Here is a 23146-nt window from a genome sequence, read left to right on the forward strand (position 1 = left end):
CCAGGAAGAGACTTTAAAGAGCCAGTTGTAAGTTTCTTATTATCCTGCTCTGGTTTTGCTTTCTGCCTGTCCTGTTTCTAGTTGGCAGCAGATTAAACTGATGTTGTTTTCCTCCTTATTTTGCCTGGAACCAATTGTCAGTGAGCCCTCCTTGCTCTTGTCTCCATCCACCAGCTCCTTGGTGATCTTTTCTCCTCTCATCTCCCTGGGGCCTCCACCTTCCCACAGGAGGTGGGGAAGTGTGTGTGGGGGTGAGCAAGCGTCTGCGTGGGCTTAAACCATGACAACACCAAGGTATCTTCAAGGTCTTATCTTGGACACCAGTCTGAGACACACACTATAAAGAACATCACAAGCACTGCTCCTGTTCACTTCAGAATCCAATTTCATTCTCTAATGCTTCTTGGCTGTATTATGCATCATTTTCTCAACTGGTCACCTATTTAAAAAGAAAAGAAAATACCCAGCTCCCTTCTTCCTGCTCATAATCTGGCATTAAGTAACTTACTGAAACATGCAACATTTTGGTATGAGGTGCCTGAAGAAATTTGCCTGGAGCAACACTTCACAGCACACCAAAGCTCTGCCAACCCCCACACCCAACACCACAGGCAGCATTTTGCAACCTGGCAGCCTCTCTGCCATTAAAGCTTGTGCCTTTCTTTTTTTCTTTCTTTTTTTTCTGCATTTCCACGAACCTTTACATTATTCCTGATCATACATACAAATCTATTTACATCCATTTATCTGTACATTACAAAACATCATAAATAACCATCATATAATTGTAAAAAAAAGCCCCAGTGTAACCGATGGTGGTACCACGTGGTTGCTGTTCTGTCTTCTAAGGGTTTGGGGTTTCCTAATTGATTCACTGACTTCAGGAGCACACAACAGTTTTCTCAAACACAAGTCTAGATGAAGGAGGTTTTCTCCTAGCACAAAAAAAACCAACCTGTAAAGCCAAAAGAATAAAGAAAATCCCTGTTTTTTTCTTGTTTAAGCTCATCAGGCTGATTTATTATTGACCTATCATCAGTTGTTCATCTCAGGTTTAAGCTAATTATTCACCCATTTCTAAAAGTATATAAAAAGAAGAACAATCCAACAAGTACAGCTCACCCCATTTACTCACCAATCCATTTCCTTCCAACCTTTCCAGAGTTCAAACACAGGAAGCGTGCAAAAATCCTGGTTAAAATGGCAGAACTTTTTGAATAGCCACTAAAAATAAACCCTGTCCACATATATCACTTTCAAAGGATAATGAAAAAGGAATCATAAATGAGGAAAGAACTTGTTCTCACAGACAGAAGGCCACAGGTACCACAAAGCTGATCCCCAGAAACAGAGTTTCCAGGTTACGTTTTAATTAAGGAAACATTCAGGTATACATCAATGTGAAATAAAACATTCCAACATGTAGCATCTTACATATTCCAAATCTACTCTACTAATATGCAGTAGCATTATTATCGTTATTATTAATTTAGCCTATTCTCTACTGCCTTACAAAGGCAAAACTGATTTTGGAAGTGAAGAGCTTGCATGATATGCAGAACACATACTCTATACATTCCTCCCATTAACATACTTCCCAATGAAGCTTTGTCATGCCGCCAGTCAAATTCCCCGAGCCACGCTTCGTGGATATGATCCACTTTCCTCCTCTAGTCCCATATTCTTTTGTGTTCTTTTGTTTTTTTAAAAAAAGAAGAAAAAAAAAAAAAGTTTAACCACCAAGTGAAAAAAAAAATGTCCAATGTCCACAGGCATCTTGCTGTATTTAAAAAAAGAATTAAATAAAGGCCCATCCGGACAGCTTCTTCTTTTGGAGAACAGCTTTACATTCCTGAGAGTGAGTAACTGTTGGAACAAGACTGCCTCTGAATGTTCCAGAGTTGGTCAGACATTGTAATCAGGAGACTTTCCCTGTGGTTGTCGCAGTCGAATTTGTAAGGTAGAAAATGCTCCCACAGTCACATGGAAGAAGAGCTGCCACAGGTTGCGCAGTTCGTACAGGTACATGTTACACAGGCAAATTAAGCCAAAAGTCAGGAAGGATTTGGCATTCCTCCAGCCCGTGTAGTATACAAACAGATAACACTGTCAGGAAACAAAACAGATATCAGATTCCCATATGGAAAATAACTTCCACTGAAGAAACACTATCTGGTCACTTCACTTAGAAATTACAAACCCAAAACAAGTCTAAATCAAACATGTAAAACGGTATCAATTCAGCAGTTGTGGAAGGGGGAAAAGCACCTGACATCAAGACAAGGTTATGTTTTGCCACCATTAAACTCTCTTTGAGAACAATTCTCTCATACTAATTGATCATAACCTGCAATAATGAGTGCCTCATGTCAAAGGAAAGTGGATGTTCCTGGCAATCTCTGGTTAAAATACACTATTCCAGCCGAGTGATGGAGAAGGAACAAGAGCCAATGTTCAGTCTTCAAGCAAGGGGAAGGACAGGGAAAGTACCAAGGCCCTGCACAGCTGGAGAAGCGAAGCACAAGGCAATCCCCCAGACACCATCCCATGCCCTGCTGGGGCTAATGCAGAGCACTGAGTGGCAGACACAGAAAGGTCTACAAATAGCCACTGCCATTCTTCAGCTGGTGCCAAACGGATCACATTTGGAGAGAAATACACAGCTCTAACTCTACCAGACTTTAAGGGTCAGTTTCTGCACGCTGTGGTGCAACACACAGGGCTGCTCACAGTTCCCTGTTCTGCCTTCTTTCTAACACAACTGGAAAGCTGTTCATGTCTCTTGCCCCAGTTTTCATCTCTAAAAGGACATAGCTTTTATGTAGATATTGCTTCTACTTTTGCTATTGTCCAAACCACTTCCTTGACTTCTACAAAAACCCTGTTTGCACCTCCTCTGGTGCTGGTTCTGTCTGCAGATAGGTCTTACTTTGTATTCCAAATCTGTCCCAGGGGGTATATAACCATGCTCACAGAATGATTTTAACAGCATCCATCATCAGATTATCTGTCATTTCTGTTCTCCTTGGGCATTTGCCACATTTTATCAATCCAGAAACTCTACTTAAAACTGTCTTTTTTGTGTTCCTCAAAAAAGAGCCAAAACATTGTAGACTTGCAACTAAACAATGCAATTACTTTGTATTCTATTTGAAACTCAACCTCTTTCTTTTAAAGTATGCATTTCCACTCTAAGTGTGGCTGAGATTAACAAAACTACTTGCAATTTCTGGATATCTAAATATCTTTAGAGATACGTTTCTTCTGACAGTAAGATTTCAACGTCCCTCCAAAGCAAAGTAAAACTAGAGATAAGTGATCCATGTGTTTCAGAATGTAGATGGCATTCCTCTGAACCTGCTTGGCCATTTTGAACAGAATAAAGGCAACCTCCCTGTGCTGACAGTTTTACAATCCATATTTTAAAAAGCAATTAGTTGGTACCATCAGCAATAAGAATTCAGATCATTTCCTAGTGTCATGTCTTCGCTGACAAGACACAAAGCTGTAACTGCTTCCAAGATTAAAATAAGTCGGGATATGCTTCATCAAAATTATTAATAAACTGAAGGGTTTAAAAACAAAAAAATACTACAGAAGTTTAAAAAATGTTATTGCAACATGATGTTGAATGATGTTGAACTTTACTGATCTGTTGTAAATGAATTTGGAGGCTTAACTTTTCCTTAGTCTAGGTTTGAGATGCTCAGAGATCTGCCACTCAGAAAACAGCACCAGCCTAAAGGCCAAAACACTGTCAATTTAACACCTTACCATGTCAAATGCTGCTATGAAATTCCTGAGAAGTATTTTTTCTTCTTTTAAAGGAAAGTGTTAGCGTGGCAATTACTGAGCATGCTTTAATGTAGAAAGCTCCTCTGTGCTACTTCAGATAAGACTTTGATTTGGGTATTTTTTTAATAAATGTTAAAAAATGACTGAAGGCTCAGCTCCTGACTCTCTGCACTTCAGGTACAACTGAGACAGTTGTTACTTTCATACATTTTCCTCTTCAGAAGAGACTACAAACCGTGGAGGAACACTAGACATGTCAGCAAGCCTCAAACATCATATTCCATCTAAGTCTCATTCCTTGCCTGCACACTTAGGTTACAAACATTTTCTTGGAAACTACAAACACCCTGCTAAGTTGGTACTAACTGAACAAGACAATACTGCATTACAGACACCATGTAGCTGAATGGCAGTGAAATGTGCCGACATGGAATACGTGGAGTTAATCTCCTGAACTTCTAAGCATGGTAAAATAACACCAGAACATCCCAGAGAAGTGACATCCCTCTTAGTTCTGAAAATTGACCAATTGCATATAGTAGGACTGACACCAGAGGGTGTGCAACAAGAATCTCAACAGATATATTTGGAATATTAAGGAAAAGCCTGTATTCCAAGTTGCATGGATTCTTTCTTTAAAACAGCTCTAAGTAAGTAGGCATTGGGGAAAAGACATATGTCCTTATGTCTCAATGCCCAGACATGAGTATTTTACAAAGAATAAGGTTTCTAATTTGGGAGAGAAAGGAAGAATGTGTATTTTTCACTCAAAAATGAAAAAAAGAATGTCCACCTTATTTAATATTAAAAAGATTGTTAGCATGGAAAATTAACACCAATCTGAAGAATTATTAAAGGTAGAGGCTGATGAAAAGTCAAAAAGTGGTGAAGAAACTGTACTGTGACATTTTGCTAGAGCTAAGTAGCAGAGAATGGAGATTACAGGTATCCTGGACAAAAGGCTTACTGATAGAAATGCTGATTAAAAGGCCAATCCTGGGACACTGTTTATGTTATGGTCTGATACACACTAAACATTGGCACGTGGAAACAAGTGCAAGAGATTAAAAGTCAAAACGTCTAATAACAACAACTGAGCATAACAGACGTTAGAGTCACAGTTAAACATAACAGCAGTATCACTGAATGACAAATGCCAACAGGCTCAGGACACCTTGCTACAAATTACATAGGAAAGTCAAATTCAGATGCAGAACTGGAAAACCTACAGACATGAATCACAATGTGAAGTATCAGAGAGGAGAAGCAAAACACAGCGGAAAGTGGCTGAAAGCTATGGAAAGGAAGGAGATGTACAATAAAGTATGAAGTGAGGAAAACTCTGGGGTGTGCTGCCTAGGTATTGCTGCATTTACTTCAGTTTTCCCAAAAGGAAGCAGCAGTAAGGCATTTGTTCAGATGGTTAAGTTTACCTGAACTGTAATTACTACTTTAAGGAAATAATATAACCTCCACTGCTTCTGAATTTAGAAGCAGATAACAGAGATAAACTGTAAGCTCCAGACAGGAAAGCACAACGAATCTCTTCATCAACCAACTAGACAAAAATGCCAGCAAACACAAGCTCTTTCTATTAAGCTTCTCTGTGATAGTTTATGATTAATGAAATAGAACAGAGCAGAAATTACTTTTATAATCACCCTACTCAACTACCTGTGACATTTAAGAAAACATGATGACATTTATGCATCACTAGAGTTTAGAAACATCACCTAGTCAATTATGCGAGCAGAAGAACTCACCTGGTACAAACAGGCTGCTGTTCCAAGAAAAAATGCAATAACGTAGCTGAAATCTTCACCTTCATTCTGTGGAAATAAACCAAAAAGCCACGTTTTACAGTGTCTCAGTGAAATAGCAGATCCTTACAGTATGTAAGTTTTTCATTACTGTATGCTAAAATAGTCTCACACAGAGATTTACAGTAGTTTCAATGCTGTGTTAAACAAAACCCAAAAGTTAGGACTAACCATTGCTTACTTACATGGCTGGAAAAAAAACCCACTGAGATCTGGAATCTGACCAAAATGTTTATTCACAATGGACAACTAATGCTGAGATCTTCAAAAGCCTTAAAAGGAAGCCCAGCCCTAACACTGGATAATGTTCTCAGGTTGCCCTCGAAAATCCAAGTCTAACCACTGGTAACTATCTTTAATATCAACTTTGTAAACTTGTGCCTTCCTCCAGTTTCACAAAATGGAAACGATATAAAAGGAAATAAGGAAAACTGCCCACTAGGGTGTGGTAGAATCCCACACAGAGAGCAAGGCAGGCGCTCTGCCTCCGTACCAGTGAGAAAAACAGAAGCACATGAACTGATAGCAGAGGGATTGTTGGAACGTGAAGTTTTCTTGAAGGAAAAGATGTGAAAATTTACAACGTTTTTAAAAACCAAACCAAACCAAAATTTCTTCTATCTTATTCAAGGGGGTTGTTATCATTTCTATGGAGCTGAGTAGAATCATTTTACATGCTCATCCTAACTGCATCCAAAACCTTCCAAGGAAAACAATGGGTACTCATGTAAATGTCCTTCCTTGAAAGCAAGTATCATCTTGAAAAGAGGTGGTCTGTTTGGAACTACAACTCAGTTCTGCTCAGAGTATCTCAGTGTGATGCATTTCCATCTATAGTGATGACTAAAACAAGGTTTGTGTGTCTACACATGAAACTTACCTACACACTGCAGTACACTTCTAAACTGTATGTAAATCTTTGCCTTGGTGCCACTGCGTATTTCACAGAATCACAGATTTGCTGGAGTATTGCTACAGATTGCAACAGAGATTTGCCCACACCCACATAAAAATAGTGACTACAAAGGAAAGACTAATTCAGAAAGAAGCTCTTGAATGACTTCTCAGAAGAAGTTCCATTAATCACGATTTGGATTATTTCTCCCTAAACCTTGTGGATTTTTCCATTATTAAATAAATTAACAGAAATTGTAATGGATTTTTAGTGTGCCTCATTCATCAGAAATAAAAACCTTATCTTCCATCTGTACTGCCATCTATTACCTCCAGATGCAATAACATATAGAATCAATTTAATTGGCTGCTCTACCATCAATGAAGTTAATCTAACACTGGCATTCCTTCTGAAACTTCAGCAGCAGAAAAGGTAACAAAACAAGTTCTAGAAACGGTACACTAAGTGGTAGAAATCTGTTCAGTACTATTTGTACTACAGTGTACTTTCAACTCATTCCTATTTATAAACTGAGACAATTGTGCATAACAGAAAAATCTAATTAGGGACAGAGATGTATGTTCACTGTATCATTCTTGGGGTTTTTTCCTTCAAAAAGACAAAAAAAACCACTACAAAATAAGGACCTAGCATGGAATATTTTCATTAACCCTGTTCACCTATTCACTAGTCTTCAGGAAATATTGAGACCTCAAACATCACTGCTTTATTAAATCTTCATATGTATCAATAATTATGTGAGATAACTGGAATAAGGCCATCTTGTTTACCTTGCTTCCCTACAAAATCCATTAGGTATCAAAAGCACTGCCGTTATAAAGCCCAGATTTGTGTTTGAATAGAAAGTTTATCTGTTAGCCAAGCAGGAGGATTCCCATTTTTTTATAGAAAACTTCCATGTGGTTTTTAGTTTGTACTTTCATCACCATAACACTTAATGTTAAGCCTCTTTTTTTGTGGTAAGACACATGAACTTGCTGTATCTGCTTGCAGGCACTACCAGCACATTCACCTGAATTGTCAGAAATAACTCACCACTATCATTGTCCCTGGAGCAATAGAATACAACAGGAGAAACAGAACAGAAAGAAATGGGAAGGTTACCGGGGAGGGTCAGAGCAGGGAGTTCACATAAACAAGTAAACGTTTGTTGGGGAAGTTGTTTTGTTAGGGGAAGTGTTGTTGTTTTGGGGGCAGGGAAAGATAGGTGGGGTTAAAAGAAATCACTTGATGGTTTTCCTTACATTGATCCTTTCACACATTGAAATGAGCATCCTTCTTGAGAAGATCGATTAAAAACAAACAAAACCTAAAAAACGTTTCTAAATCACAATTTTACAAAACTTGTTTAAAGTTCTCTGGTCTGGGGACCTTTCAAATATTGGTCAGACTTTCAAAGCTGTTCACTGTTTCTCTCAAGTGTTTTTAAATAACCTCTATTAAAATTAAACATCTCACATCCTGGCATAAATTTAGAAAACAGAACATTATGTTCACATGTTCACTGCTACTAAGGAAGGAGACACCCAGCCACCTTCTACTGCTTTTGAAACTCTCAGCCTCAATGAATGACGTAACACACTCAAGAAGGATGCACAGATCACAAACAGTGTAGGGTTCATACACAGAGGTCTCGTCTCACACCAGTTTTGAAAATAACACTGGCAAGATTTAGTTCATATAGCAAGCATCTTCTAAGGGAATATTATGACTGCTGTGATGTTTAACTGTTCAACTCATACACGTGTACAATACCTGGAGAAGACTTTCTATTGCATGAAAGCCACGAATTAAATTCAAAGCTCCACATAACAGACTGAGCACAAATGAGACAATTCCTGGCAGAGTCACAGGTTCCAGACGCTGATGAGGAGCTGCAATGCAAAGCAAAAGAAGATATCAAAGGCCAAAGTAATGTCTTCAGAAACTTCATAAAACAGGAATCTCATTTTTCATTGGCTTTTAGAGCAAGAAGAGATCACTGAAGCAAACCACAAAACGTCAAATCTTTTTTTTTCTCTTAAAATACTTCATAGAATCATAGAATGGTAGGGGTTGGAAGGGACCTTTAGAGATCATCTAGTCCAGCCCCCCTTCAGAAGCAGGGTCACCTAGATCAGGTCACATAGGAACATGTCCAGGTGGGTCTTGAAGACCTCCATGGAAGGAGACTCCACAACTCCAACAATCCCAACTTCAACAGGAGGTTTAACAAAAAGTAGACTTCAGTTCACATATATATTTAGTCATTAACTCAGTACATTCAAGTTTCTTCAAGATGGTACTGAAAGCTGCTCAAACATGCCAGGAAATCAATGGCAAATGACGCACTTGCTAGTGAAATTTGTCCACAATTAGTAGCCAGCTAATAAGTCACGTACTTAAGAGCTGCTCTTTTCTTTAACACTAATGCATTAGCAGAGCTATTGAGACTGATTTAGCCTGTTTTCTGAATGGAACACTATAAGGCAAAGCTATTACAGTCCTCTCCCTTAAAAAATACAGCCAGTGAGTGCCATCAAAGACACTAATGAAAAAAGAGTTCTGAAACTAAGCTAGTATCTGTATTACAAGCTTATACAAACCTTCCAGACAGTGCTTAGAAGTCTCTTATAAACATATTCAAATTAAAATCACTTTCTTTCCATGCACACTCACTCTTTCAGGCTTATCTAAGGTCACAAGTACATAACAGCTGTGTATGCTCCTCATTACTGTCCCTTTCCATAATTAATAACAGAAAGCAAGTATGAAAAAACAAGGCAGAACCTCTAAAAGTCTAGGCAACACTGGGAAAACAATAGGGCTACCGAGCCATATTTAAATCATTCTGTTCGAGTCAACCAAGTGTAAAGATGTGAACAATGAGGTTAATGAACTGTAACATTAATAGAGAGGGAGGTGTCAGTCCCAGTTATTTGCATTGCAAAGATCCAAGACAAAGGCTTTCCAAACAGTTTATGAAGTTACAGAACCTAAAGACACAATGACAAAAGTTATTTCACCTTGATAAGCAGACAGGGCTGTCTAATTATGAGTGTGTGATAACTTCAAAATAAAACACCAAATTAGTTCAGTTAACTCATTTGTGATGAATTTAACAGTGTAATCAGCTGGGGTTTTTTTAAACAACAACATAACCCATGTTCAACTTTCAGAGCTTATTGCTTTTCTAACTGTGGTGCATATTAGAGGAATATTTACAAGCAATCACTCAATAAAGGTTAAATATGCTATTGCATCCCAAGCCAGTCTTTTTCAGTGACTCCTAACTGGTTGGTTTTGGTTTGTTTTGGTTTTTAAGAATCATCTCATCTAGAGAGTGGCAAAAAGCTGAAGGTGTATGTGACTGGTTTTAGCCAAAAGTAATTGCATTTCATTAACTAGTGGATAAAATCAATTCACTGTTCTCCATACACAGCACTTCAGGCAATCTCATTTTCCCCATCTATCAAGGTAACTTTAAAATAACATGTGTTAAAAAACAGTATTTAAAACAGCTCTTGGAGAGCCATGAGGGGGTAAGTAAAGAGTCTTGACAGCTAAATCAAGACAGTCTATGAAGGAACATAAAATACAAACTTTTTTCTCTTACTAAACTATGAAAACTAATCCAAAAACTTCAAAGGCCATTGCACAGCACTACTGATGTCATTAAGCTCTCCAGGGCTTAACGAATTTTAGTGTTACAAGCAAAGCAACAAGAATAATTTCAACACAAAAAAAAAATAAAAGGCAAAACCAGAAGGAGTGTCAGAGAAGGCAGGGAAAAGGACAGCTGTCCTTGAGTCAGTACCTCTACAAACCTTGGAAATATTGTAACTGTCCTATCAAAAACTCTGCATCAAGGGTCACACAAAGCACATACTTGGAACTAAACTGTAGATATTTAAAGTGAAACTTGGGAAATTACATGATATGAGAAACTGCACTAGTGGTTTGTTTAAAAATGAAACAAAAAGTTGAGTATATCATCAGGCAAAAAGTAACTTTGATTTGACAACTGTTCCTTCATTCCAAAAAGAAATAATAATCACAAACCAGTAAATTTATCCTAACCTAAACCATCACACAGCAGCATGCTGTTGTCGTATTTCTAATGCCTGCCAATACCTACATTCACCTTTGAAACAAAATTCTATCCATAACCTACACACTTTACGCATCAGTAATTGCCTCTATTCCTCACTACAAAGCACAACTTTGGCTAAAGGAAAAGGGCTGCTATTTTCAATTAGTTTCACAACAGAAGAGGCCTATAGACTAGACACTAGACATATATCTAATTACAAGTATAAGCAAGTAACTGACAATGTTTCACAGGCACAGCCAAAACTAACCATCAAATTCTGCTATTCTGCCTAACAAAACAAGATTTGTGTCTACCTGACTTCCTACCTCTGCATGCTATCCAACTTAACATACTTAATTCACTTACAGCAAGTCATGTTATTTTACAGGAAATTACACTAGGCAAACCATATCTTTTAGTGAGAATTTGTCCTTAGAGCAAAGGAGAAACTTTGAAGTCCAGCCAACTGAGCGGGCAGCAACCAGCCAGAGACAGTTCTTTTCAAGGGTGGAGAGAAGCAATGCATGTAAAGAATAACAAAACTTCTTAGGAGATTTGCTTAAAAAAGACACTGTTATCCAACAGCATCTAAAACTCAAAGAGCTGAAGAAGGAGCAGAGTGTAAACCTCTCATAATGTACAGGCCTTTGATGGTGAGTTTCTACAGCAGTTCAAGAAGGGAAGTGGATAACTGAACAGAGGAAGGAGAAAGGTAAAAGTAACTGAAAGGGGAAAACCAGAATATAGTCAGCAGGAAAGGGAAGAGGACAACAGAACTGCTCCTGTAAGACAAGTTGTGGAGGGGTAGGTGGAAATTCATGTGTCAATTATTGTGTAATTTTATTTTACAGTAAAAAGGGTAACAGTGTTTATGCATTTTAATGTAGGCCCATATGATCTTCCAACACTTTCATTCAGAAAAGTGAGAAAAACCTCATCTTCTACTACATGGACAACTTTAAAAATACAGCCAATTCTAACAGAGGCAGAATTCAATCATGCTTATTGTTCTTTCTTTTTCCAATTGCAGGTATTTTGAATCCAGATAATTTTCAGAGTCGATCAGTTGCCCTTTCTGCCACCACAACCTTTTCCACAAGTCAGGATTGCATTAGAACACTGAGAGGTAACAACAATGTAAGTATCAAAAGTGGTGAGAGAATGGTATTGCAGCATTACATACTTTTAGAAACAGCCCACACATATATGCAGTAGATGATTAAAGGTATGTACAGTGCTGCTTAAAAGATTCCATTCTTCTAAACAATTTAAACACCTTCACACTTTTTCTTTATTCATTTTCCATAATCTATCTCTAATACTGTTTAGCTGCAAATACAGAGACTCTAAGCTATTTCTACAGTGTCTCATAGCACCTCGAATTCTCAGGGTCAGGGCTTCTGCAGTACAAATAGGGCACCCTAGCAGCTCTGTTTTTCATCTTCAGTAGAAGGTAGTTTTCAGTCTTCTAGAGGAATCTTTACAAGTAATTAAGACACTACACTGGCAAAGAGATCCTATTAATATCTGTATAAACTGCACAAAATCAAGCTGACCTCATATTACAGACCTGCAGGAAGCACTTAGATTGATGATTACAATTTTCACCCTTATATTGTAAGTGAATGTCTGCCCAGGATAACTTGCCTTATAGACAGGGATACTTTGGGGAAAAAAGGGGAAGATGCTAACTAATCAAAATCAACACTTCTTTGTATTCTTTTTATTATTTCTCTCCACTAAACCTAGAAGACTGAAATCAGATGATGTCAGTGTGGAGTCCACATATTAGTGCAAGGACTTGGCGAGTTTAATGTTTTCTGCCCTTCTGAGAAACATTTAAAGCTGGGTTTCAGACTAGTTCTGAGCATTCACCTGACAGCACAAACCTTTAACCCAGTTCAACTACACAATTCCATAATTACCTCCTTCGTAAAATAGATTAAAACTTGAAAAAAATGACTACTTCCAAATGAATGTGGCAAGTATATAAAAACCTCCTATTATTAACATCAAAAACGAGGCACTTATTTTAGAGAGCACATGTTTTAGCCAGCACAGATCTTTGGATTTTTGCTGTCACGGATACTTCACATAGTGATGCTTCTCCCTCCAGCTGACGTTATGCTCTTAGCTTATGTCATCATTGGGTCCTACCGGGCAGAAACAATACAAAATTTCATAAATCTTAAAAAAAAAAAAAGGAATCAGATCATCTTGTTAAGTGCTCATCTTCATCTGCTTTTTTTCGTGAAGATATTTTTTGCCTTCAATAAAACAATTCTCTGAATTGAGATGCATCTCTCTCTCCAAGTGCCTTGGGAAAATACACACTTTAAGCAGAGGATAAAACAGATATCTAAGCTAAAACATAAGGTCAGGGTAGCTTTATGCTTTAAGAACACCATGGTGAAAAAGCTTTCTTTAAAGACAGAAATAACAAACATTAATTCTACAATCTGTCCTATTTAAGGATACAAAACCAAAAGTCTAAAACTTACCTGCAGATATCTTACCAGTACCCTTGTATTCTGCCACAGACAGATGTGCAAACCCGTTAGTTGAACCAAGTTCTGCCACGGACATTTGATAAGGTGGTCTCAGTTTGATTTCTGTCTGCATGTCAGCAAGATTCATCTTTGTTGACAAAGAACGTGTGTTGTTATATCTCTGTTTAGTCCTCTGGATGAAATTATCTGTGTGAAATTTAAAATTAAAAAGCATCTCTTTATGGACTTTTGTGAATGAAATAATCCCAGACCATGCAGCTTATGTACTAAATACTTCACAAATTGTTTGAAAAGCTCGTACTTATCTTGGATTTTTAATATTATTTCTATTTTGTGACTCAATAGATCAATAAAATATATACAGTAAAAATAAAATTTAAGCTCTAAAAATCTAATAACTTAGTAACTGTGAATAAAGACTTCTCACTGCATGAGACTGAATGCACTGCTAATACAATGGATTTACTGACCTTACTCTAGGTTTTCCATTAGTTCAGTAAATACCCTTATGAAAAAAATTACCCACTGCATTCAATACAAACTTACCTGAGTATGAAACATGCTTGCAAAATATTCAGATGGAAAAAATTAAGATGATATTATACAGACATAAAGATTGTAACAGACCTACATTCTAATTTAACAACTAGCAGAACAAAGGAGTCGTTGGGGAAAGAAAGCATTCATGGAAATCTTCATAAGGAAGGCCACAATGTCATACAGAAATTGCTGAAGATTGCCTGACTGAATTACAGACAGGAATTAACCAACTGAAATACCCTTCCTCCCATTTCTAAAACTGCAGTTCTTTCTGCTCTAATGTGTTTTATAAGAACATTTAAAACAACTGCCTAACACACAGTATTAAAGCGACAGATATCAATAGAATCTGTAACAGCTGTTATCTAGTAGACAGGAGATTAGTTGTATTTGGAGCTTGCATGACAGAAGATTAAATGCTTTACTATGTCATAAGACAAATAAAATCTCTTTCATCTACAGAATAAAAACTACAGCACAGCTAAAAGCAGACAAGAAATTGCAATATTTTACTTGAAAAAATTAAGGAAGCTCAATGTCTTTACAGGTAAAGTATTTCAATGTGTACAAAGCCAAACAATTCCTAGTGTTATTAACTGGGAGAAGATGAACTCCAGATTTGGTCACACAAGGCTTAAACCAAAACCTCTTTGAACGAACAGAAAGATTATAAACAAGTTTGGATAAAACTCCAGTACCCTAATTTAATGCCCACAGAAGTATTTTTTTATTGACTCCAGCAGGAGTTAAATTAGATTCTAAATCCACCTGAAATACAGCTATAAATTGCCTTGGATGTCTTTGGTTTGTGTGTATTATGTTGCACATCTATTGAAATACTGATGTGTTTCAGAGTGAAAATCAAGTCAAAAAAAGTCAGGTCCTTACCAAACTCTATGAAACAGTACGGTCTGACAGCAGTATTTGTCTTCATCATATTGTAGGTAGTGATGAATTCTTTCTGAAGCTCATCCAGGAAGCAGAAAGCCAGGACATTGGGATAATTTTCCGTGCACAGCATCATATAACTTACTCCCAGGGAACTTATAAAGCTGTAATTGAGACAACAAATTCAAAACCTCCAATTTCAATCTAGGCAACTCACTTCTTTGCTAGACTTCTCATATTCTGCATCAAGAAAGCAAAACCTGCTCTTAGGTAGCAAAGGAATTAATGTTTACCACAAAGTCCAACATTATTGCAGAAGAAAAACAACTTACTTCTTGGTAGGCAGTGTTTTACTTCAACACTGCATTCTATGGTCATATGAGAAGCCATGTTATATATATGTATGCATATGTGTGTGTGTGCACATAGGTACACACATACATGGAACAGAAAACAACATAAAGCTTTTGGAATAAAGGAACACAGCAGGTTTGTCCCATAAAAGCTTTTTGTTCACTTGAAATGCAGAATATGACTTGGTACCTCTCAAAAATGCAAACACTGTCTTCAGACCGAGGGTGGGAATGGGAGGGCAGTTGATTCTTTCTAAAATGTCTAAGGAAATAAAACTGTTCCATAGATACATGACTCATCACTCTCCAAAGACAGTTGCAAGAATGATCAGAGATGGCAAATATGAAATTAGAAAGGGACAGTTTTAAATATACATATTCCTATTGCATTTGGGCAATTTATTAAATAGAGCTCATTTTCTTGATACCTTCAAATTTCTTCAAAATCTGATGGATAACTTATACTATTAAAAGTAATCAGACAAAAGTAATAACAAATGTCCTCACAGCCTTCTGTGTCATTCTTGAAAGTTTAACCTCATCAGTTTACAAGCCAACTACAGCTGAGGTTTGAAAAAAAAACAACCAAAAACAAACCCAAAACACAGACTGGGCCTAATCCTGAGAAATGCTGAAAACTCACATATACCAATGGGAGATGGAGAAGGACGAGCACTTTCTAGAATCATTCAGGTGATGTACTTTCCAACACTGTAACTTATACATGTTTGCTAGGAGTTAGGATGAAATTACTTGCCTCATTTAAAATAGCCTATCTAAATTAGAAGCTGAATTTAGCTCGGCTAAAGTGGAACTGAATTACTACAAACAGGTACACTTGCTTACCAACACTAAGGAGAAGGGTCACATATAAAACAAAATTCTGTGTAAAGTCAAAGAATTATTTCAAAGTAATCCAAGCTTTGTGCTGCAAATGGGGAAAAAGAGCATCTTCTGAACTAATACTTAATCAGTGTTGTCATGCAGTTACACTACCAAATTGACAAGCTCACAAAATGGAGAAAGCTGCTTAAAAAAAGTCAAAACACAAAAGCATGAGAAGAAAAAGCATCGTTGTGGAAGCGCAGGTAGGCTGCACTCAACCATTTAAGACACACTGACTTCACACTAGAAAAAAACATTCCCATCCTTCCCACTCCCTGCATGCCATAGGAAATAATGATTGACTTTTGCTGAGGTTTTAGGGAATGTTTTCTCTGACGTCAACAGGAATTCTGAAAGTACAATAAATGGGCCTAATTCCGTAACTTTCTAACCACAAGTTTCTGGAAATACTGGGTTATAAAAGTATTTGGGTATTTTAAGAAAAGTACTAAAAAAAGACTAAAAAGAGAAAACTAATAAATACTAGTTGAACCAGCATGAAGAAGTCTGGACATTTTCACACAAGACACAACCTTGAAATGTAAAGAACTATTTCTAGTAGGTCAAGGTCTCTGATATTTACAAAAATACTGTTTCAAACTAGAACTTCTACCAAAGTTTGAGAAGGTTTCAAACCTTTTTGCAATTTCTCAACTTGAAATTTCTGATAAATATATACTACCAAGAACTGAACTTAGTTTGATAAGTCATTTCTAATGTGAACTGTTAACTTTTTAACTTAGACAGACGCAAACCAGGACGTTGCAAATATGTAAGTGAGAAGTCTTACTTAATATTATAGTGCCCAGTTTTCAGAGTGCATCTATCAGGAAGCTGAGAAAGTTTCTTTGAGAGCATTTTGAAATATTTTCTACATTCTTGCATTCCTGTGCTCTGATCATAATCAGTAGATGCAGACAGCGGAAGTCCATCCCTGACACGGACCACAGAGGCAGACAGAATCATAGACATTGCCAACGGAGTTAACGACAACCTACAACAAAACACAAACCAGGAGGAATCAGAATTAAGGTAAAAGCAAAACCAATTAAGTCTGCTACGGTGAATCAGATTTCCCAAGCTGTATACTGGTCTCAGGCTTAAAAAAGAGCATAGAGAAGGTTTTAAACTATAACTCAGATTAGAGTCCTAACTGCATGAGACCTATGAGCCTATGGGAACCACAAAGCAGCAGCATATCTGACATCAATATCACATTTTCAAATGTCTTTACCTGAACTGCCATAAATTCTGACCTAGAGACACCTATGGAGATTGAAACATCGTGACTTAGCCTTAGTACTGCCATAGCACATAGTCAAGCTTTGAAGCCTTTAATTAAGCTGTGAATCTTCTTGTTTAGTGAGACAACAATTATAGTCTAAAAAAAACCCCCAAGAACAACAGCAGAGAGGGAAAATGTTTACTATAAAGATATGCCAGATGGAAAAGTGATCCAGGTCTTCATCATCAACAATATTAATGTGCTTTCATGAAACTGTGTTATTGACTACAGGCTTAAGTATCCTAACAGACTTACACAACTTACATCCTATCTAATGGGAAATCTAGCATTGGAACAGCAAGGAATGGAATGTCGCTCTCTCAGCTCAGAACAGAAGTTCTTAAACATGGACTGTCTTTTCTCCTGGTTGGGTCTATCAGTATTATGCAAATACTGAGCACGTTGAAATGGTGCTTGCAAAGCCTATGTGCTTTTACAGTAATTTTTGAAGCATAATAATTAAAGCTTTGTGGAATGTGGTCATTTACAAAAGAAAAAGTTGTGTACTGAAGCATTTCTTGATCAGAAGGAGACAATTTATATTGGGCATTTAACAGTACAAACACAGAGCCTGCAGATAATCTTTGAAGACACATTTTTAAAACCTTCAGGTTCCTCAAACTTTATATTAAATCAAAATATCCATAAGTTTAGCAAGACAAGTATTAAAAGAAGGATTATTTATCTGCTAGGTATCAGTACACAAATCTGTCCTCTTACAAGTGGGCGAACTGCTAGAATTTATAGGAAGCCAAAAGCAAACACTTCCTCAACTCAACATTGCTCTGCAGACTCCGACTATACACTACACCTATCACTTGAGAGATTATGAAAAAAATAGCTTGTGCCTCCCTCAGATGATGCTACTCAAGTTCCATACAGTCACAAATTGCAAAGAAAACATATTTCTGCATACAGCTGAAATATGCTTTTATGTGCAATACTGACATGTTTGCAGCACCTTCTGAATTATGACATTAAGGGTGCTTCACAACATTTTTCAGCTGAAGGACCGTATCCTGAAAAGTCAGAAATCCAAATTTTCCAAAAATAGCACTGTCTCTTCATAAAATGGAGAAAATAGCTATTTTTTTCCATGAACTCAGACCTCTCATACTTCCCACCACCCAAAAGTTATAATACACATAAGGATCCTCACTGAATAATGATCAATAACAATTTTCTTTCCTAGGGTATTGACTCCTTGGGAAGAGGCATATAATAATTAAAACCTTGCAAATGTGTGGCAATTGTCAATTCTACAAAATCAGCTGTCAAACTTTAACCTGCTTTGAGGTGCATCACAGCAGATAAAGAAATTCCAAATTAATGCCCTCATATGTTACTTGTGGAGCATCTCGAGCCTCTCAGCAAAGTGGTAACAGCAGAAGAAGTGATTGTTGCCTGTAGGCTACTGAATACCTCCGGGCATTATCAGGGAGGCTTGTTATTTCAGCACTTCACTACAGAATTCCCTAGTGTACAAAGTTCTTTGATCAGATGGACACAAACCCAGAAAACAAAATAATGTTAGAGTTTGCTCTAGATTGGCTTGTAGGAGGGTGAAGCATTCTAGAAACTAAACCCTCGGTTCTAGAAATTTTTATCTATCTCTATTTGAGTTCACGCACTTCTGGCAGGAGTTCATGTGCTCCCAGCAGGACAATTCACATGGAATGCATGCAGCACCTGTTTTAACTATGCTGCTAACCACATAACCACAGCAGCAGCTCAGGAGTATGACAAAATTTTAGCAGATGAGTTTTAAATTGTAATGGTTCTGTCTATAACCACTGCTACCTACTTGGAACTCAATTCTGAAAAGGCACTTCACACAGACACAGAATCACACAGAATCTTAAGGGTTGGAAGGGACCTAGAGAGATCATCTAGACCAACACCTCTGCCAGAGCAGGTCACCTAGAGTAGGTCACAGAGGAACTTGTCCAGATGGGTTTTGAATGTCTCCAGAGAAGGAGATTCAACAACCCATCTGGGCAGCCTGTGCCAGTGCTCCCTCACCTGAACAGGGAAGAAATTCTTGTGTTTCTTTGGAACCTCTCATGTTCCAGCCTGTACCCATTGCCCCTTGTACTATGATTGGACATCACTGAGAACAGCCTGGCTTCATCCTCCTGACACCTGCCCATTACATATTTCTAAACATTACTGACATCACCTCTCAGTCTCCTCTTCTCCAAGCTAAAGAGCCCCAGCTACCTCAGCCTTTCATCAGAAGGGAGATGCTCCACTCCATCATCTTGGTGGCCCTGCACTGAACTCTGTCCAGCAGCTCCCTGTCCTACTTGATCTGAGGGGCCCAGAACTTGACACAATATTCCAGATGTGGTCTCATGAGGGCAGAGTAGAGGGGGAGGAGAACCTCTCTCAACCTACTGTCCCACAGCCGTTCTCATACTGCTGTTGACCTTCTTGGCCATGAGGGCACACTGCTGGCTCATGCTCATCCTGCTGTCCACCAAGACCCCCCCAGACCCTTTTCCCTACACTACTAAGAGTTCATTTCCCAGGCTGTACTGGTACATGGGATTATTCTTTAACGCCTCTGGGAGCTATATCACTATAAACAGAAGAACAATGATGTGACAACAAAGTTTAGCATTTCTCTCATTAACTTAATTGCAATAAACGTAATGTAATGGATTTGCATGTTCACAGATGAAGCAAATATCTTTATTAGTACTTAATGGGAAGAAAGGAACATAGCTTCATGTTTTGATTTAGGAAAAGGTAGTGAATAGGACAGGCCAAATAGAAATTAGTAGAAATGGGTTTTTTCCTGTGTTTTTTAAGTGAAGTTGAGGAAGTTTCATCACTTCAACCATTTAAAATGGGAAAATACGTTATCCATCTGCACAGTGAGTAACCCAGGGTAATGCAACCTTTGACTCTGAATCCCATCATTCACTAAGTTTAATTCATCTGTTATCTTCTCTGAACAGAAACCTCAATAGTTTAGGAACATATCACAACCACAGTGAGATTTTCAATATTCAATCTAACAACAGTTGCTTTGCTCCTACAGCTAAGGACACAGAATATAAATATCACTAACAAAAGTATGTATGCATGGCTAACAGACAAAGCAAAGGATGAACACCTCTTTAGAGGTAATCTTTCCATTTTTATGTCTACTTTATACATGAATAAATATTTACATAAATCTAGAACCAAAATAGCTACTTCCTTCAAGACTCCTGCTTATATTTGAGAAACTGGGCTCTAGCAGAAGATAAGCCTCCATTAAAACTTGTCAATTCTCCTACTGTATTATGAAATCACAGAAGGTAGAACTTGTGTTTAGAAGACTGGTCCCAAGATCACCACCCAGGTTTTGTTACTGTCATCTGAAAACCACACTTAGTGAAAATATGTACTATTTCCTCAGCTTCCTAACAGCAGAATCAGAAAGCTACCTAACAAATGAAAATAATAGAAGACAATCACTTTGGGTGCAAGATCACGCACATGCAGAGATGTGTACTACACATACTGTAATGGAACATCCAGCCTTACTTGAAGATATATGAATATAGGAAAAAAACTTACTAACTTTTCAAAATGCAAGAGCTACTTTACCCAGCTCTCAAAACAACATGGCTCTATAAAAGGCATGAAGTAGTAAATTTGATATAGAGTTATATTGGTAGAGACTGGAGAAAGAACGTTAAAGATATGGCAGTGTTTCCGGAACGATCTTTAAATGCCTTTTTAAACACCTGTTTAAAACCACACAAAGTCATTCACCATACTGTTACAAATTTGATAGGTTTTTCTTCCAAAAAAGTCTGTATCTATCAAACGCCTGAAGGTGACAAAAGACTGCACTTCCACTACAAATGGTCTATAAATCCATTACAGCCACAAAGAAATGAGCAGCAGCAGGTAGGCTCATGGGTGCCAAACACAGTTCTTCACAAGACAGGTATGCAGTGGAACTGCTTGTCACAGGATGCTGTCAATGCTAAAATGTCAGGTGAAGTCACACTACAACTGGAAAAGCTCGCAGAAAAACTACAGGGGTTATTAAATCTAAAACACAGCCCTTTACTCTGCAAGACTCTGACCCCACCACCAGCAGCAACAGGGAGAGCAGATCATAGAGGCATCACTCCATGCTTGCACTATTTTTTTATTTCCCTGCACTTCTGGCCCACCTTCACTGATTTCTTCCTGACACTGACACTGCACAGTCCTCTCCACAAATGAGGCTGGGAGAACTCACAGAAAACAGGAACATAGAGAAAGGTGGCCACAGCCAGGTAAGAGTCAATGGAAATTGTCATTTCTCTGTTACCCTACCCTCCTTGAAGCTGTCCAATTTATCATACACATGTCAAACTCCACCACTTTCACAAATAAGGATTATCACAGGTGCTTCAGCTTCATTTCCTCCTATGAGTGGGAAATCTCAGGCGATGGAAACCACAGTCTGTTTTACCATACCTTTTTTGACCTGAAGGGAGATTCAATTATCATCTCTTTGTGTCTGTGTGTGTGTTATTATGATACTTGATCCAGAGGTGGCATTTAGAAAAGTCCTAGAAAGGGGTACATATCTTCCAATTGTGATCTGACAGTAATTGTTCTGTATCTATCTGATGTCTCCTCATAACTTCTTTTACAAGTGATCGAAAGTGACCTCTGAATATGCTTCGGTCAGGATATTTAATTTTAAGAAAAAAAAAACCAATCTAGCTTCACAAAACCTGTAAGATTCTAAGTAGATCTAGTGTTACAGCAAACCTACCCTCCTGTGCCCACTAGCCTTCAGCACCAAGGGAGCCAAGGCATTTCTTGCCAGGATGCCAGCCTCTCATGATCACCTTCCATAAAAAATAAAATCGGGAAGCAAGTGCAAAGCTGCACACCTGCTTCACACAGAATGAAGGCAGAGCTTCTGTGCTTACTTCAAGTACACACAACAGTATTGGGCAAATGATTCTCACTTTTGAAGGTCGTGACAGTTGCATTATGCAGGCAGGACTCTCATTCTTCCACTCTGAACCATACTTCAGAAACCTGTATTATAAGCTGAAGCACTACAGAAGGACACAACAAATAAAGTCACTTTGACATCGGTAGGTGTAAGTAGACAAGAAAATAATCCCGAATCACTAGCCTATATAATCCTTCCCGTAAAGCAGAGGAAAAAGACACCTCGGAAACCTAATAAAACTTTATGCAGAACGGTGATGGCTGCGCTGGCAGCCAGGAGAGCCACAGGTCCCCGCAACGGCAGGCTTCACCCACCGAATGGCATTCAGGAAGAGGCCCAAGGTGCCAGCAGGCCTCCTGCACCTGTCCTGCCCGCTGCACCCGCTCCCTGACAGCGGCGAACCTTCCGAGAGAGACAGAACTGGCGGCAGCCGGTACCAGGGGTAGCGCCGGTTCCTCTCTCCCGGCTGATGAGGAAACGCAAAGGGCCCCGTTACTCCGGCGGCCGGGCCGGGCCGCCCCGCTCCTGCGCACGGCAGCCCACGGCGGCGGTGGCCCAGAAGGCAGAGAAATCAGTGACAAGACTCTTCGCTCCGCAGGACCAACCCCACGCCTACAGCCCTGCGAGGCTCCTCCTGCCCCCTCGTCCCGGCCCTGGGGCGGAAAGGGAAAGGTACGCGCCAACCGAGACCCCGGCCCTGGGACACGGGGCGAACGCAGGGCGCTGTGGCAGCACCGTCCGTCCCTCGCCCTCCCTCACGCCGACAGGCCTCGGGCGGGCGGGCGGGCGGGCGGGCGGCGTCGCCTGGCAACGGCGCGGCGGGGGCGGGGCCCGAGCTACCTGTGTCCCCGGAGCGGAGCGGCGCGGAGCGGCGGCACCGGCGCGCGGCCACGGCGGCCGCCTCCCGCCAGGCATTGTGGGTACTGGCCACGTCCGCCCCGCGCGCCACGCCCCTCCCCGCGTCACGGGGGCGGCGCAGGGCGGGGCGGGGCCGTTGCCATGGCGACGGGGGCGGGCCCGCGCCGGCCCTCAGGCGCTGCCTCGCCTCGCGCCTCCGCCGCCTCCGCCGCGCCCCGCTCAGCCGTGGCTGCCTCATGGCGGAGCTGCGCCGGGGAGTCCTTC

General features: G+C 39.3%; 1 protein-coding gene across 3 annotated transcripts; it reads right to left on the reverse strand.

Moving 5' to 3' along the window:
• Positions 1–1324: 1324 nt before the first annotated feature.
• Positions 1325–22938, reverse strand: SEC22A (SEC22 homolog A, vesicle trafficking protein). 3 transcript variants are annotated; one of them, XM_062005103.1, is made up of 8 exons: positions 22865–22931; positions 22035–22127; positions 16570–16773; positions 14542–14705; positions 13105–13299; positions 8287–8405; positions 5559–5624; positions 1325–2106 (listed from the first exon to the last, which is right to left on the reverse strand). In XM_062005103.1, the coding sequence occupies exons 3-8, from the start codon at positions 16749–16751 to the stop codon at positions 1906–1908; spliced, it is 927 nt and encodes a 308-aa protein (XP_061861087.1). In that variant the 5' UTR covers positions 16752–16773; positions 22035–22127; positions 22865–22931; the 3' UTR covers positions 1325–1905. The 3 variants fall into 3 exon arrangements, with proteins under 3 accessions (XP_061861087.1, XP_061861088.1, XP_061861089.1); XM_062005104.1 differs by lacking the exon at positions 22035–22127 and having other exon boundaries at positions 22865–22938; XM_062005105.1 differs by lacking the exons at positions 22035–22127; positions 22865–22931 and adding an exon at positions 22339–22759.
• Between the last annotated feature and the right edge of the window lie 208 nt (positions 22939–23146).

This window comes from Colius striatus, chromosome 11, assembly GCF_028858725.1.
Source record: "Colius striatus isolate bColStr4 chromosome 11, bColStr4.1.hap1, whole genome shotgun sequence".
Lineage (NCBI taxonomy): Eukaryota > Metazoa > Chordata > Aves > Coliiformes > Coliidae > Colius > Colius striatus.